Raw genomic sequence first — 18,507 nt, forward strand, 5'->3', positions numbered from 1 at the left:
CAAGTGATAACAGGTATCCCAAGTGCTTTAGGCAGCAAATCAACCATCTCCATGGATTGTCACTGCAAATGCAAATGCCCTAACTTTTTCTGTGCAACAAGTTGCTCCCTCAACTTAAAACTTAAGTTGCGTACTTAAAGGTGAATCCAGGTGTGTTTTTCCCCTGCTGGAGACAGCTCCGGGTGAGTAAAGAGCTGTGGTTTGCTGCCAAGCTGCATCTTTTCTTTTAGACTAGTGAGTAACATATAATGTTGGTCTGTAGCGAAATGTATCATTAGTGCAAATGACAAACTGTACCGACAAACACTTGAAGTGGCATAAATGTATAATTGATGATGTCAACAGACGTTTTAGTGATGTAGTAGTATATAGTCTGTTCCTGTGGCTGTTGTCCAGCTCAATGCGTCAGTAACTTTTCTTTTACAAGTAAGACAAAGAGACTGTTTGATCCAGAACCAGTGGGTTCAGGATCCACTGCCTAATACTGTATTTATTTTAGCATCTTCATATCTATCCTCACTATTTATTATACGCACACAACAGACCTAATCTCTCTCTCAAATTAAATCAAAGGCTACTGGACTTGTATTTGTCTGTGGAAGACGTTTCGCCTCTTATCCAAGCGGCTTCATCAGTTCTTATGTATTGGTCTCTCTAGTCCGCACTAGTCTGACCAAGAAAGTGGAGTAGGACCCAGGTATTTAACCTCTTGTGGGTGGGTCCACCAAAGTACCTGTGAAAGTACTGGTTTCACCTGACCATTGTTGTGGTCTCATGTGGACGACCGTCGTTAGGGTCAGGTGAGCCCCTGGTGGATGACGATCGTTGAGAGTCGTCTGAGGTTATGTTGTTGACTCTCCTGGGTACCGATGAAAGGGCGACATTGTAGATGGGGGATAGATGGTGTCGCAGACCCCCTCCCCTGTTTAGCGATGGCCTCTCCACTTTTACATAGATGGCTTCCTTGACTCCCCTTTCAAACCATCTGTCCAAGACCTAATATGTTTGAATATAAAGAACTTGTATGATCTAAACTAATTGTCCTATCACATGTTTGTCTGTATTGGGACCAGAATTCCAGTCCAGTCATCCCCAGTGATGGACCAGCACCAGCCTTTTCTTCTGCGTCTGGCCTCATCAATCATCAACAACCACATTACAGTAACACATCAGAGTATTATCCCTGCACATAACAGATATTGTCTATACTGTGATCTGTTGCTCAGCAGGAGTTTGGTCAATACTTTTGTACATAGTTTTTTCATTGTTTTATTTTTTTTTAAATATGTGTATCTATGTATATTTATATTTATCTTTTTGAGTTTTTATTGTTATTTCCTGTTAATATATTTTATTGTATACTGCACCAAACACCATATTGTAAGTAAAAACCTACCTGGCAATAAACCTTATTTTCTGATTCTGCCTTTGTGATGATGCCATCATCCCTTCCTCATGCTGCTGTAGCCTGTCACCCATGTGTCATGCAGTATCCCCTTGCCTTCATATTTCTATAGGTAAATAAAAACTTACTGTTTGTACTACAAGTACGAATAATTTGTTTCAGTGCTATCAACAATTTTAACTATGAACAATAAATGCACATATAAATAATACATTATAAGGAACATGGGGGAAAAAAAACAACATGATTAACTGGACAGGGGCAAAGTGGTGAAATGCTGCCCCTCTATGGAGGTGGAGCAAGTAGCATGATCTTACACATTATTACTAACGAAAACTTGTTTTGTGCAACTGGCCCCAGGCCTCAGCACTCACACCTCACACTATCTGGACCAACCAAACTCAACAAAATGACAAGTACATTAACTACTGGACATGTACCACAAAATCACAACATAAACTTCAGTGTTATTTAGCTGTAAAAACAGTGCACAGCTGCAGACTATCTGACCACCATGAGGGATCAGACACTGAGAACATCAGCACTACAACACATGACAGCTGTAGTCAGTCTCCTTACACATATTAAATCGAATTGAATTGAGAGGGAGAGAGAGCAAGGGAGAAAGAGAGACTGTGAGAGACAGACTTGATTTTTAAAACACTTATATTTATCAGTAAACAGGAAAAAACTCACAGGACATAGGTACCAGATCAGTAAAGTTCCGCTTCAACAACACAGAAAATTTGGCTCAAATGAAACTCCATTGATAAATAAACTCATCAACATTGTTCATCAGAGTGAAACTTGAAGTCCTGAAGTCCACTCTAACTCTAGCCTTTACCAGAGACACAAATATGGGGAGCAGCTCCTCGCCTGAAAGAAAGTTCAACAACTGCCACTTTTTTACATTTTCTTTTTTTTTTTACCAAGCACTAAAAATAAAAGCAATGCCAGGCCATTTTTCACTGAAAACCATGAACAACTTTGAGTTTTTGACACTCTGAAAACTTCTGTTTGGGTACTACTGTTGAATGTTGACTTTTGATGATTCATATAAAACACAGGTTCATCTCTGACAAAGAAAAAAAAATCAGATTGTACTAGATGTACTAGCCAAAATTGACAACTTATTCAGATTCAAATTTAACAAATAAACAAAAACGTTAATACACAAAACACTGTACAGGAAAATGCTTTCTGAACAATAGATCATAACAATTAAATATAAAGAAAGAAAAGTGTGAAAGGTTAAAAGCTAAAGAAACATTTGAACGAGTATGTAATTGAAACGCACAAACCATGTTCACGTCGGCTACAGACACACCTGACTGGATCTCTAGATAGAGCACATTCTGCCGATAAGCCCCTCCGGATCCTTGTCAAGGTAGAAATAAATGGACTACTGTCAAAATACAGTACGGCTTCCTGCGACAATAATCTTTTAAACAATACACTGCTTTGTTTTTGTGATCGTGGTTAATGTATTTATTACATAAAGGTTAGGATAAGGTGTGTCTGATTTATTCTTTAAAAGCTCTTCTTTTTCTCTTGACAGAATCTGAGCTTTTATTTTGTGAGAAGATGTAGTTCCGGGTTCGTTACTAACTGTTACGGGCTTGATGACGGAGCTCTTTGTATGCGTGGTCTAGAGGAACCGCAGCGCCGAGCACACGCGCGGCAGCAGCAGCAACAGTGGAGGATCATTTATCACAGGTTTCCAGCCACAGACAGACAGGGTACAACAACGGACCGCTACTGGATAAAGACAAAGTTAACAGGGAAACCGATGATATTTAAAGTGCACCGTTGTCTTTTAACGTCAGGTATCAAAGAAGTGCTTTTACCGGGAAGTTTGCTACTCAGAGCAGCGACCACTGGAGCATGAAAGCAGATGTGGAGGGAGAGCATCGACCTAAACTTCACTGATTCTTTACGCTGGGTTTATGCTCACTTCACCGACTTATATGCTTCAAACCTGTATCTGTTTTCCTAAAGAAGCTTGTTTTATTGGATCGTAGTTGTTTCTCCGCTCAGGGACTCACTAAATCTCACAACTTTGTAAAGACAAAAGCGGGTTATTTTAGTTGTTTCCAACATACACAGAGGACAGAGAAGACAGAAACTTGGACGATAGGAAAAGTGGATGTATTTTCAGCCATGGATGTAACAGTTTACCCACCTCCTCCTCAGCCTCTGGCCGTGTCAAGCCACACCAGGTTAGGGCAGCCCTCCTACCCTGATCCGGCCTTTGGGCCCAACAAGGTAAGGAAGGAAAGAAAGAAACCTACACAAGCTACGTCTGTTTCCCATTGTCTAGACATGAAAGTCACCTTTGTGTTACCTGAACAATCGCATCTCACTGTGTATTCATCTTTATTGCCCTGCCAATTAAGTGCCATTTAATTGCTTTAGTAGGCTACAGCTAATAAACTGAATTTGAAAATGAAATTAAGTTAATTAACTGAAGGTAACCATATCCCCTCAGTAGCTGTTCCTCATTTCTTTTGATCATATCCACTTACTAGATAATATACAGGTTGTAATATAATTCTGAGTTTGTTGTCCATGATTTAAAAACACCTTTAACTAAAACTACTGGTTACTGCGGGTAACTAAAAGGTAGTTACGTTTCAATATGCTCCACATTATAAGTACAAGAAGTGGAGAAGAACATGCACAACTGTGTTTGAATGCTCAAAATATTTGATCTTTACTGGAATTCTTTCTGTTTTGTGATAGTTAATTGTTGTCTGAGAAGCTCTGATGTCTTTCTCCGTAGAGAGCAAGGTCAGGGTCAGATTCACTACAGAGTGTCTTGCTGTAAGAAACTTCTTCCATATCTATCTATCTGTCTATCTATCTATCTATTTATTAATAGTGATGAATTGCTTAATTATTTAAGTGCAGCAGATGAGTGAAGGTAGTATAAGATTATTAACCTCTCGTCAACCATAGTTTAGCAAAACTGAAACATATACATTATTCCCTTGTCACTTTTATTTCAAAATGTACTATTTTCACTTTAAAATAATATCAAAATACACCTAACTAACCTCAATTAAACATTTTATGCTGTTAAATTGTGGCGAGCTGCAGTCATGCTGTACAGAGACCTCTGTCTCAGTTCAGACACAGCAGGTTATAGATATCTTCACAGTTTTTCCCACACAATCTGGTTGTATTTGTGGTGGTAGTTGACCGGCATTCTTACTTTGTGACAAATAAGTGACTGAACAATATATACAGCTCACACACACAGTCTGTCATTTAGGCGGGCAGAGCACTCTCCCTTCTGAGGGAAGCTGTCACAGGACCACACAGACAATTGTGCAGGACAAAGACTTTAAAGGTGTTTATTAGGGCTTATATATGCCACACTGCAGAGCAGAATTTTTCCATGACAGTATTGAAATGGACAATATTGCCATTTTCAAACACCCAGGGACCATGTATTACTGTGTTTCCACCCAAACGTAGGAAGTAGAGTGATATTGCAATTATTTTTGACAGATATTGTGATTATATGAGCCATGATTTTAGTTGGAAGTTTTTAAACTTAATTTTCACTGAAAAATAAGACTAGGCCAAAACCTTGTGAAATTGAAGATGTAGTTGAAAACTCTTGTGAATTATATTTACATTCAGCCTAGTGTCAGCCAGTTTTAGCCTTTATCTCTTTGCTTCTCTTTTGAACACAAAACACAAAACTGCCAGTAACAAGACTGCTTATCTGATCTTTTAAATCCGAACCATCTCCAAATAGATGTTTTCCTTTTTACAAACCAGGTCTTCAGTGTTTCCCACAGGTTGAGAATTTACTTGTGGTGGTCTGTGGCACGACGTGTTACCCACTCAGTTACTGCAGGACATGCTGGTTCTTTTTCAGCATCATAGACCGGTGCTGTGTCTCCCGCCATGTTTTAGTAGAACTTGTGAACAGACGAGGAGTGGGGGCAGGGTTGCACAGAGAGTTTGAGAGTGGCTGGCACAGCTTTACGGAAGAAACAAGTGATGTAATGCAGCATCAGAATAAATTGATATAAATTGTATTGTCTCATCCCACATCTAGTTTGAAAATATACCAATAGCACTGGTTAGGTTGGTTGGTTAGGTTGGTTGTCTGAGTCTTCCCTAGACCATGGCGATAAGATGATAGGGATATGTACCAGTGACAGACGCTTCATCAATAGCAATAAGAAAATTGTTCACTAGAACGTCCGATAGTTTCTCGGGTGCACAAACACCAAGCTTGCTCCCTCCCTGGCTCATAAACAGCCTATCATATCCCCTGGTAAAGGAGTGTGCTACAAGTGACATGCAAACAGCTAATCATTTATAGGGGTGTAAGAAAATATCAATACACTAAAATATTGCGCTTTTTCATGACGTGATACTATATCGATATTTTGAAGCGCTTTATCGATATTTTATCAATAGTTTACATGGTGACAGTGGTTTTGTGACGGTGGTTTTGTGTTGTATTCGAGCCTCCGTTGGCAGCAGGCATTCAGCCATTTGGCTCTCCCCCTCCTTCCACTCCTCTCACTAGACGAAGAGATCTCGCGAGCATACAAGCTTCAGGTGCAGCACCAACACCATATGACAAAACATCCAAACGGTACAAGGACATAACTCACACAGTAGCATACTACTTTTCACCTGGTCTTTATTAAATATAGGTCATTAAAAATGATCAATAATTATTGATATCAACTGATATGAATATTTTTATCATGATAACATTTTTTGTCGTATTGCCCAGCCCTATTGCCTGCTCACACAACAATGGTTTCTTCACAGAACCACTGACAGGCTTGTTTTCTTCTGTTTAACCTCCCAGCAACAGCGTGTTGTTGTGGTTACAAATAACTTTACCCAAATACCCGGGGTTCAAACCCTCAGCTAGCAGGTGTCTTCCTAATGGCCAACACTGTATGGACTTTTGCATTATCTAAGGTCCAGCTACGTTCTAGTTTTAAGCAGGTTTTGGGTACGTTGAATGTCTTCAGTTTCCTGTTGTTGAACAGTATTGTTTTGTCTGTATACCTCCTTCAGGGGTCACTGCTGAATAAAGAAAAGTCTAAAACTCTATGTTCAACAATGCAGGGTTCAAAGGAAACAGAGATAGTACAGCAAAACTAGTAGAAACATTTCATTGGCAGTGTCAGTCCAGAGATACAGTTTGATAAAAATGCGACAGTGCACAAATGTTGATTTTGTGTATATTATTTGAAAAAACAGACAGTTATTATATAGTGATTACTGTATACAGGTAGTATAGTTTGGAATTGGGACACAGGAAGTCATTACTTATAAGTTCTGAAGCTGTCTGACATCTGACCACAGTACATGCTGACTGAGCATGAATGGAATATCACATTAATGTCTTCATCAGCTAGATTATAGTTATGTACTATGTCCTGTGTACATGGTAAATGGGTGAACTAACTGTGCTGTATACAACCTGCTTCTTAATCTCAGAATCTAACATGTTCTGTTCACAGCAAAGCACTGTGTTGTCAGTGAGCATATTTGTTTCAGAAAGAGAGGCACGGGATGTAGATAGAGAGCTGTGTGGTTGGGGGTAGGGACTGGTGAGAGGTAGTGGGAGGGTTGTTGGGGGTAGGGATGATGTAGATGAGAGAGAGAGAGAGAGAGAGAGAGACAGAAATAAAGAGGCATAGTGCAGTGGGGGTGGGGCCGGGGCCACTAAGGTTTGTGCTACATTTCTCTGTCTGTGTCTTTTTATTCACAGCTCTTTCGGCCTGATAGAAGAGATCATATTACTGTGTTGGGGAACAGCAAGGGTGTGTGTGGAGAAATTACAGTGTCTAAGTATTCTGATCCTTTCAGTTTTTGCTAAGGATGCCCCGATTGAGCGCCCGCCGATCATGATCAACTGATTTTCATTAAAAATATGTGATCAGAAGATCAGGATTAATGCTTTTAGTCTCTCATCCACATAAAACCGATGACCTGTGGTTAATGTTCTGGTGTCTGCAGCTGAGAGAAGCACTGTGTTCTGTGTAGTGTAGTCCCACCATCTTGTTCAATGCGTCGGCGTGCGACAGGCTACCAAAACAAGACAACATGTCAACCGTGTGGAACTTTTACAAAGTGGGTGAGACTGATATAACGTATGCCATCTGCAATGCATGCCAAAAATGATTGGTGTTGGCTGTAGATCAGCCGATCTCACTTATAGATGATCGTTATTGGTATTGGTGGCAAAAAAATGTACCAAAATACCAAAACTTAAAAATAGCTCCTTAGAAATCGACAAATTATTGTCACTGCTCTATTGTGGCAGTTGGTTATTTAAAACAGGCTGTTCATATAGCATTTTGTTCCAGCATATTTTTTCAATTGTTCCTAATGAGGAGAGACCGTACGCAGATGCATGTGGCTGCCTAGAGTAAAAATCCTGCACCCAGTGTTTTTTTCAGAGCACCCCGACTTTTTTGGGTTGCTACTCCAAGTGATTAGAGATGAAAATCTCTGAAAGAAAGGTGTTTGTGATTTCACTGTAGCGCCTTTTCAGGCAACCAATCAGATTATTTGGGACTCGTCCCCCTGATAACCAAGAAAGTAAAGGAGAAGCTTGTTCTGGCTGTTTGATATGTCAGACAAAAACTATCACAACAAAGACAGAAAAGCGTATTTGTAGCAGCAGATTAGCTAGAGACTGAATGTTGCAGGTGAATGTCATGCTTTTATCACCATACGCGTTTTAAGCTTGATGTTAGTTGTGTAGTCAACCCTCTGTTAACATAGCGTTAAGTTAGCTACCTAGCTAATGTCAGTCTGCTTCTGTTTTCATGGTGGAAAGCAATATCGAACAAATAGTAATAAAACGCAAAATGTATTATACAATGGCGGTGATATATTGTCAAGATATTGTTGTCAGGGAAATGAAATCCAGCTGTTTTTGAAATGCTGTGCTTCCCAGCATTTTACCAGTGCTTTTCTGCCAGAGAAAAACACTATATGGACACATGCCCATATATGGTATATATTCATTTCAGTAAATCTTTTTTGACCCAATGGATCACTCTCTGATCTTTTAAGATTTATGGAATCTTAAAATGTCCCACTTCAACCTTTGTGTTATTTATAACAGGATTTGACATCAGCTGGATTGTGCCCTAAATAACAGATGGCTGTGCATATTTTTATTGCTACAATGATGCATGAACTGCAACACAGTTTTTCTCTTTCTGTGTGTCTTTTCTTTTTTTACTACAATTGTTAACAAAGCACCTTGTCATAATCAAAGTGTCAGACTTGGTGTTTCTGTGGCTGGCAGCTGCCTCAGTGTCTCTGTTTGTCATACTTGTGCACAGTTTAGTGACATGAAGGGCTGGATGGATGTACAGAGGTGAATGAGCCATGCTGAGCTCTGATGGGGTAACTTTGCCCATGAGCATCCACAGACATGAATATGAGTTATTAATTTCAAATAGAAGAGAATAAGTTGTAACATGGAATATTAAATAGAGTACAAGAGAGGAAGGGTTGGGTGCAAGAGGGACAGGGAGAGGGAGAGAGGGCCTAATGTAAACATGATGATTGTGAAAGCTGGGTGAGGTATTTCTAAAGCAAATAGAGAGGAAGAGAGAACAGGGAAGAGGGAAGTTGGCCTTAGCAAAGAACAAGAGAACAGAGTGAAGGAGAGAAACAATGAAATTGCACAGGGGACTGGATTAGATTTTAAAAGTGTAGAGAAGCAGAGATAGTAACACACCTACACTTTTCCTACTACAACAAGTCAACATGTCTGCTGGGAAAAAAGGCTTATTGTAGTGGGATTCCTATTAGGTGGGATCTGAGCCTCCAAAATTACAGATAAAAACAAAAGTGTGGCTTGTCACAAATTCATGTACATTTTTGGAGACAGTCTTTGGATGCTTACATACTAGGGCTGCCTCCTAATAGTCAAACTCAGAGGGAACTGGCAACGCAGAGCATCAGGGGTTCACCTAACTGAGCATATTTAACAAAAAGATAATTAGCTGGACTTACGAACGTAACACAATGAACAGCAACGTCTTTATTTTTACTACTTAAGTGAAATCTCATCAAATATCGAAACAACCTGTGTCAGGCAGGAATTGTGGGATTATTTTTGAGAGGCTGAATGATGACCCCATTTAAGGTGACATGCAAACTCTGCAGGCAAAGATCCGCCTGTCATTCATTGACCTCAAACATCGCTTTCATTTGTAACTAGGAAGTAGCCTAATGGCCGCTCACTAGGGTTGTGCTGATGGACGATGATATCGGTGATCAACAATCATTAGAACAATCGCTAATTGTTCATGCCTTTGCAAATGTCAAGATGAATTTGACTTGTTTTCCCATTAATGTAGTACCTTATTGTTTGTAGTATTAAATTAATATTAAATTTAATTTGCCCTGCCACAGTTTAACGTATATAATCGCATATAACCATGCTTGCAGGTGCTGTGCTTGTGATTTAAGAGCGAAGGAGATCAACAGACCGACAGAACATGTCATTGTGTTTGGTTTCTCAGTCGATGAGAGAGATGCATTATTTGTGAGGATGATTTTGTTTTAACATAGCCATAAAATGTATTTGTCATCTAACTCAGGTTAGAGAGAGAGAGAGAGGCGAGCAAAACGGGACACACTCGCTATTTTGGCTTAGGGGATAAATAAAGTATCTGTCTGTCTGTCTGTCTGTCTGTCTGTCTGTCTGTCTGTCTGTCTGTCTGTCTGTCTGTCTGTCCATTCTGTCTGTTTCTAAACAATGAATAACAATTGGCTAAATGCAGAAGCAAGTTCCAGAGGACAAATGTATGCCTACTATACCCATGCATGATGTACTCACTGCAACATTTAACCAACACAGTCTTTACAGAAAGATGTTCTATTGAAGCCTCTTCTCATTCTTTTGCTCTGCTGTGCTGCTGCTACACAGGAAACTGCTGCAACCACTGCTACTGGGCAGAGAGCATTTCATAAACCCCTCATCCACCCCAGAATTCACCAATAGGCTGTGATTCTTAATCACCTTGGGGGACATTTTATTATCGTCACACCGTACTTTCCTCTGTGCTGGGCTTTGTGTTTATGTGCGAGGTACATACTCTTATGTTCTTGTAATATTAAATCTGCTCCACATGAGTTGGCTGAGTTAACCTATTGTGATCACTCAGTGTTTCCAACAGAATTAGATTCTATTTGTGGTGTGTATATAAGGTGCTCCACTGCGTATATTATAATTGCCATGTACTTTGTGACATAATATAATAAATAACTGAAGAATATATGTAGCTCCATTGCTTCAGGTTGTGTCAGCCAAAATAACAACCCTCACAGACTTGGGTCAGAATTACAGAAATGAATAAGAATTGGTTTTCAGCCGTATTTTGGTTATTCAGTCACAGCTATTTAAAAAGATATACAGCACGTCTAGTAATCTAATTATCATATCCTTTGGCCCCTTTCCAGTGTTTTTTTTTCAGTAACACATACTACTATTGTCTCCTCGTACTGTTTTCTAACAACCCAAAGCATCACATCTAATTATCTTTCAGAATACAACCAATCAATCTGTGTGTCCGTCTGTCCTTGTTGGCTGTCATTCCTGCTACAGAACATCCTGCCAGACTAATCTCAGCCCCCATCCACCCCTGATAGTCCCTGATGTTTGGGTGTTTTATAGCACTGTTGCTTATGCAGCGATGTGGCTGAAGGTGTTTCAGTTGGTTGAATCATGGGGACGGAGCGACGAGGGACTCGTGGTTGGTGGAGGGATGCCAAATGGAACAGATGGATGGAAATAGAACACTGCCAGAAGAGACTAATTATCAGAATTTTGTTTCCAAAACAAGCATATTGCAATAATATCACATAATGCAATCATTGCTGCATTGTTTTGTGTGTATGTGTGTGTGCTTCATTAGTTAGAATGGCTTAGATCAATTAACTTGTGGTGGAAGAGATTGGATCGGTTCCTGAGACATTACAACAGGAGTTGTTAGAGTCAGCTTTTGTTCTTCATCATACAGTCATAAATGTTGTAGTGAAGTGCAAATTACTGTGGGTAGATTGAAATAAATCTGTCACATTTGAAATGTGTGGACTTATGTCGGTTTACCCTTTTTCCTTCTGCCATCATAAACTATCTTTGACTTTAAAAATGTTTGCTGCTAACCTGTGATTTATCTGCTCCTTCTGTTCAGTATAAACAGTGGGAATTGTCAGTCTTGGATTTTAACTGCTCTCATATGCTACAAAGCAGGGGCTTCAAATCCAAACTTTAAAATTGCTTGTTTCAGCCTGATTAAATCCATCTATTTATTTGGAGGTGTGCATTTATGATCACTGGTATGACTGATTCCCCCAAAATAAGGTTATAAATTAATAAATAAATCTTCCATTATAATGTTTTTTTAAAATAGTTGTAGAGAAGTGCTGATTCTGTGTGATCATTTATGTGTTGTTGCTGTATTGCATTGAACTAACTATTTAATTTCAGTTAATTTGAACTTAAGGCAGCAGGAGAACTGACATTTCTAAGTTGAAAAACGTAAAATGATTTACAGTGTCAGGATCAATACTAGGGATGGTATCGTTAAGACTTTAACGTAATACTACTTTTATCGATATCACATATCGGTTCAGTAGTTTAACGGTACTCTTTTTGGTACATTTTGGCATTTTGTAATAGAAAAAAAGAAATAAAGAACAATATTAACATTGCTTATTTTCTCATATGCACTCAATTAACCTCAACCCATTAACCCCACGTCTCCCCCCATCCACCCACCCCAGACCTGAAATTGAATTTCTGAACGACAGTTCAGACTATGCATATGAATATATATATATATATGAATTTAAAAACACACCTGTAACAATCAGCTGGCTAATGTTTACTTTTCATCATTAACTCATGTTAGTATAATGTAGGATTGACTGATTATCGGCCTGGCCAATTATTGGTGGTAAAAGAGGGGAGCAGCTCCGGTTAAAGAGTGGAGCTGTGTGTCTAAGGACAGCAGACATTGCTGAAGTTGTAATAAATATCACAATCCTGTACACTGAAGTTACAACAACACCACACTCTGATGAAGAGGTTCATCTGTTGGTTCAAGACACACCGAGAGAGAGAGAGAGAGAGAGAGACGCTAGGGCTTACTGCTAAGCTAAAGTAACTAGCTGATCTGAATAGTATGTACACAACTGCTGAATTAGTGAAAGTCGCCAAAAGGAGCAGAGAGTTCTATATACTGGAGCAAAACTAGTGTAAGTTTAAATGTGTAGCTGGTAGTTAGTTACTGTGATGAAAAAAGGAAGCATTACCTGTGACAAAATAGAGCATCAATAAACACTACTATTATGAGAAACTAATGCAACTGGAGATGAGACACTCTACTGACTGCAGCATGTCAGAACATGAACAGCCACTAACTACAGTTACTGAAAAGACATTTTACTGCAGTACAAGTAAAATTACAGTGTAAAAATGTTCTCAGATAAAAGTACAAAGTAAATCAGTTAAAAAGTACTGTGAATGAAGGGGGGGGGGGGGGGTTCTTATTTGGTGATAATAATAATAATAATAATATAGGATAGAACTATTGCCAGGTGAATCAGATCAGTTCACAGGTGAGAGCAACACCAAAATCAATCAATTAATTTCAGTCAGGCTCTTTGCAGCCTGTGCATACAATGGATAAGTATTATATATACATTCAGTTGTCAGTATATTAGGAGCATCTAGCTAAAACTAATGTAGAGTAATACGACAGTCCTGCAGTAAATCCTCCTTCATGAAGGTTATAATGCTCAGTTTGTAATAAAATTGTTTTAGACAGTTGTTAATTCAACTGTATGATCCTTATGGAGGATGTAGTGTGTGAAGCTGTATTATATTATACAGAGGTGTTTTTGTTATTTACCATCATATAAATGGGGTGAACAACATAATAGAAACACCTGGTCGCCTCAGTGAGTGTCCTTATACAGCAGTAGTGTTGTGTTGACATATTGGTTCCAAATATGGGTTATCAGTCTCCTTGATTACCGATAATCGGTATCGGCCCTGAAAAAACCATATCAGTTGATCCCGAGTAGTTAACTCCGTGTGTGAGCTCCAGGCTGCAGCATACAAAACACAAGTGACGCAATAATGGATGAACTGTGAACTAGTTGGCCAAAAACTGTACATTTCTTAGTCTGTATGTGACAGACTTTGACTGGATGTTTCCAGAGATGACTCGTGTTTCCACTCTTATGAGCAAAAGACTTCCCCACACTTCCAAACATTTATCTCTCTCTGCCATAGACACTAAGAGCAGGGTCTGTGTGTGTGTGCTGCATGGTGCGCCAGCGTATGACACATAGCTGTCCCCGCCCCTCACACACACAAGCTCAGAGACAGGGGACAGAACAGGGAAATGCATCATTCATAGACAAATGTCTCAATCAGAAACGAAATTGGTGAGATAAAATGTGCGGGAGAACTTTTATGTCGCCAATCTATTTTCTTAATTTTTCATGTACAAAAAGCAGAACCGACAATGTCGGAGCTTATCCACACTGTGGTCTTTATTTAGCCCTGGGTCTTTGTTTATATTATTTTCACAATGACAGACATAATGTGAATCTCTCTCTCTCTCTCTCTCTCTCTCTCTCTCTCTCTAATTAACATTAAGTGGGCATCAACAAGCTTTCATCATAAAGAAGAATAGAATAGAATTTCTTAATGTCATTATAGTGGTGTATACATCATGTTTCTATCTGTAACATAGGTATTGGTTCAGGAGGAAGCTGAAACAGACACTTGGGGAAGTCTGCATGATCCTTCCAATTTAAAGAGGAAATTGGCTGACGTTCAGCCGATTTGCTCCTATCACATGACGCTTTTCTGGAACAAAACAAACAGCATCAGCCTCGTCTACCAGTGTTGAATTCAACATGGATAACAGATTACAAGCACTGCTGGCCTTGTGTTTTCTAGCAGTTCTTTGTGAAATTAAATTCTGCATTTTATAATACTAAGAAATCTCTGGTCTTTTGCCTGTTTGCTGTTTCTCATTCATAGTATTTTCTGCAACCAAGCAACTGACTGCAGTTGAGAGACTGCTGACTGGACAATCTGCTTCCTGTTAACACCGGCATGCACATGCCCAGTGTACATAAATGGTTATGTGCTATGTGTTTTCAGGTGTTTCAGGTATGGATGGAGATTATTTCAGTTAAGGAGCTGGACAGAGATGGTTGACTGGTAGATCTGAACACAAGACCCATGTATGCATTTTAATACCAGGTATGAACTGACTTTGAGCTGTCCACTTGAGATCAGATCAGCTGAGGCACATATTAAAGCCAGGTCTGAACAGAGCCCAAGAGAGGAAGCATATGGTGTTAAAACACCATACACCCAAAATTATTCACAAACAAATGTCAAGCTCTGCAACTCATAAAACACAATGTACAAATGAATGCAGAGTGATTTGTATCTGTAAATGTGTGTCTGTGCCTCTAATTTACGACTCATATATCGTCATTTGTATGTCAACATAGCATTTTCAATGTTACCTTGTCTGTGAATCTCTACTTATTCATGTGGTTCCCTTTGAGACTGCTTTGCTGTTTCACACAAAATTCACAAATGCAGAGAGCCTGTGACATGTTAAATGTCAAACGACTCATGTCTTGTAAAACACAATCCACAAATAAATTCAGAGTGATTTGTATTTGTAAATCTCTATGTGCCCCCAATTTATAACTTGTATATCAAAATTTGTGTGTGAATTGAGAATTTTTCATTAGAAATATATTTGTGAATCTCTACCTATTTGTGTGGAGTGTCCACTGCTCATTGACCTCCACTGGCTACCCACGGTCACCCGAATCAGATTCAGTAACTAATAGTGCCTTCAGAGTGGGCCTGCTCCAGCTACTTGAACTCAATCATTCAGCCTTATGCTCCTTCTCAGCCACTGTGTTCCTCCAAGGCGTGTGGTCTGTCAACACCATCCCTGCACACAAGACTGTCTGTCTGATGGTGCAACAAGCTAATAATGCAGGAATGTCTCTCTATATCTTCAAGAATTTCTTGAAGAATCATCTAACTCCGTACCATCCCTAACTAGCTCGTACTATACTCTTTTGTGCACTTCTTTATCTGATATCTTTGCACTTCGCAGTATTGAACTGATTTAGTACTTCTTACACCAAGGTCTCCTACTGCAATGAAGCTTTAGTGATGTTGGTCACAAGTCGCTTTGGATAAAAGCGTCTGCCACATGAGTAAATCTAAATGTAACCACGCTGTCTGGAATCCTTCACTGGACCACACCTCAGAATCTGTTCAGAAGACCTCTAGATAGATAGATAGATAGATAGATAGATAATTTGATTAGTCCACTTCCTTTGGCTGAGGTGTTATATAGCTTGATGGCAGTGGGAACAAAGGATCTACTGAACCTCTCTGTTCTGCAGCGCAGTGAGATGAGACGTTTGCTGCAGCTGTAGCTGCTTCTCTGTCCTGCCAGAATGTTGTGGAGAGGATGCCGGTATTGTCCAAGATGGCCTCCATCTTACATTGCATGCGTCTCTCCACAACAGTCCTGAGTGAGTCCAGACTCCTGCCAAGCACAGACCCAGCCTTTTTGACCAGCTTATCCAGTCTCCTTGTGTTCCTGTCTAACATGCTGTTGCCCCAGAAGACTGCAGCATAAAAGAGTACACTGGCCACCACTGACTGATAAAACATGTGCAGCATTTCACTGCAAATGTCAAAGGGCCTGAGCTTCCTGAGGAAAAATAGCCGGCTCTGTCCCTTCCAGTAGATGGCATCCGTGTTCAGGGACCAGTCCAGTTTACTGCCCAGGTGCACACCTAGGTATTTATATGTGTGCACCACCTCAATGTCCTTCCCTCGAATGTTGACTAGCTGAAGGGTGGGCCTACACATCCGAAAGTCCGTGACCATCTCCTTGGTCTTGGAGCGGTTCAGAAGGAGGCAGTTCTTGTCGCTCCATTCACTGAAGGCCATCGTCAGATCCCTGTACTCCTTTTCCTGGCCATTCCTGATACGCACCACAATAGCTGTATCATCTGAGTATTTCTGGATGTGGCAGGACTCAGAGTTGTATTCAAAGTCTGCCGTATACAGGGTGAGCAGGAATGGAGCCAGAACAGTCCCCTGTGGAGCCCCAGTGCTGCTCATCACTGTCCCTGAGACGCAGTTACCCAGCCTAACGTACTGTGGTCGTCTAATCCACAATCCAGGACGTGAAGCAGGGATCCACCCTCATCCCTTCCAGCTTGTTTTTAAGAATGGGAGGTTGGATGGAGTATTTTTAATTCAAAATAATTTGATAAATGGTTTGTGAGTCAAAGTAATAGTGATTGATTTTTAACTTTTACCATTCACGTAACTCCAAAATGTTATTTTCAGGAGTTTGAAGAATACATGCCCAGGTCGCACCTAAATTGGTCCGTTGCAGGTCAGTTGCCTATTGGCAAATGGCAGTTAAACACAAGCCCTTGATGGATAATGGGTATGAGTGAAATCACTATCCATCCAGTTACTGCTGTTATTTTGTCATTTGTGGGACTGTTCCATGTAAAGCATTTCAAATGAGCTATTAATTCTATAAGCCAGCAAACTCTGTGTGTGTGTGTGTGTGTGTGTGTGTGTGTGTGTGTGTGTGTGTGTGTGTTTTGGCTTTCTGTTGACTCGGTAAACCTACACCTTATTTGCATAAAACCCAACAGCTGGTGAATGGACAGGGTAGTTACACCTGTCTGTCCACCTGTGCACCTGTGTGTAATTGAGTGTGCGAGGTTGTGTGTATGTGTACGTGAGATGGTGCTTTACTTCTACCCACCTGTTCAAACGTTCTTGTGTTTGTGTGTTTGTCAACCAAGTTTGTGATTATGCACCCAGGACACCATTGTTACTAAATATGTTTTATGGATTCAAGTCTTTTGTTTTCCTAGTGGGGGTGTAGAGTTTTCCAAATTAGTTGTATATAAACAACATTTCTTGGAGAAAGGGTTGGACCATTTGGCAAGCACTTGAGTGTACTGGCCCTTAAAGGGAAATGTAGAAGGGGTTATGATGTAATCTGAAGAAAAAAAAAGTGTAGAACTGCAATAGACAGCTGATGAATGATGTTTTTTATCTGGTTGTTTCTCTTGTCAGAATATCTCTGTTTAGTCAGCATTACATTCTAATGTATGGATATACTGTTGGTCTCATGTACATCCTTCATGTTCAGTATTGTGTTGAACAGATTGCAACAAAAAAGCTTGAGCAAATCTTATTTCATGCAGTATACACTGAAATATGCAGTGACCTTATATCCGAATGGGTCAGAACGAAATTAATTAAATGATGCTAATGTATTCATTTAATTTAACCGACCTACAGACATAGAGAGAGAGAGAGGAAGAAAAAAGAGAGAGAGTGTAGATGGATAGACAGAGAGGTGAAACTGAAACTTTTATGGTAAACCATTTGATGTAATTCAAATGGTTTGGTACTGCGTAGACCTGATACACTTGCATCATACCTAGGTCTGATGTCTGAAAGTGGTACAGTGAAAAGAGAAAACAGTAACAGAAGTCGGTTAATAAGTCGGGTTTATAAAGCATACTTTTTATTTCGTGATATGACATAACATACATACTGTCCCTGTAGTGATTGTGCTCCAGACTCTTGGGAGAAGGCCGACCACCAGGTGACAAGACTCTGTCTCTCAATCTTAACCACCCCAGACATTTAAGGAGAGAGCTCATTGTTTGTGGGGTCTTTTCTGCAATGACTGGGGGCTGGGGATGGACAGGCAGGAGGAGGTTCTTCTGAAAAAGAACAGGATCTCATAAAAAAAATACACAAGAAATAAATGTGAACTAGATCATTTTTTGGGACTGTGAACTTCAGAATTGGGAACTGTGAATGTGAACTAGTTTAATCTATGTGAACTGAATTCTTGTGATCTCTTGTGTGTGATTTGTTATTGAATTGTCTGACATCCTATGTAGACAATGCACCACGGTGAGGTTCTCTCTGTGATTCCAGCTGGAATTTGTTTTACTCCACAATATCGAGG

General features: G+C 39.8%; 1 protein-coding gene across 2 annotated transcripts in view; it reads left to right on the top strand.

The window, feature by feature from the left end:
- The first annotated feature begins 3,086 nt into the window (after positions 1-3,086).
- Positions 3,087-18,507, top strand: part of tox (thymocyte selection associated high mobility group box) — a 59,107-nt gene continuing 43,686 nt past the window's right edge. For both annotated transcript variants that reach the window (XM_022761828.1, XM_022761827.1), the window contains exon 1: positions 3,087-3,670. In XM_022761828.1, coding sequence (XP_022617549.1) covers positions 3,566-3,670 — 105 coding nt within the window. In that variant the 5' untranslated portion in view covers positions 3,087-3,565. The remainder of the gene's footprint in view (positions 3,671-18,507) is intronic.

Source organism: Seriola dumerili, unplaced genomic scaffold (genome assembly GCF_002260705.1).
Source record: "Seriola dumerili isolate Sdu_G_001 unplaced genomic scaffold, Sdu_1.0 BDQW01000432.1, whole genome shotgun sequence".
NCBI lineage: Eukaryota > Metazoa > Chordata > Actinopteri > Carangiformes > Carangidae > Seriola > Seriola dumerili.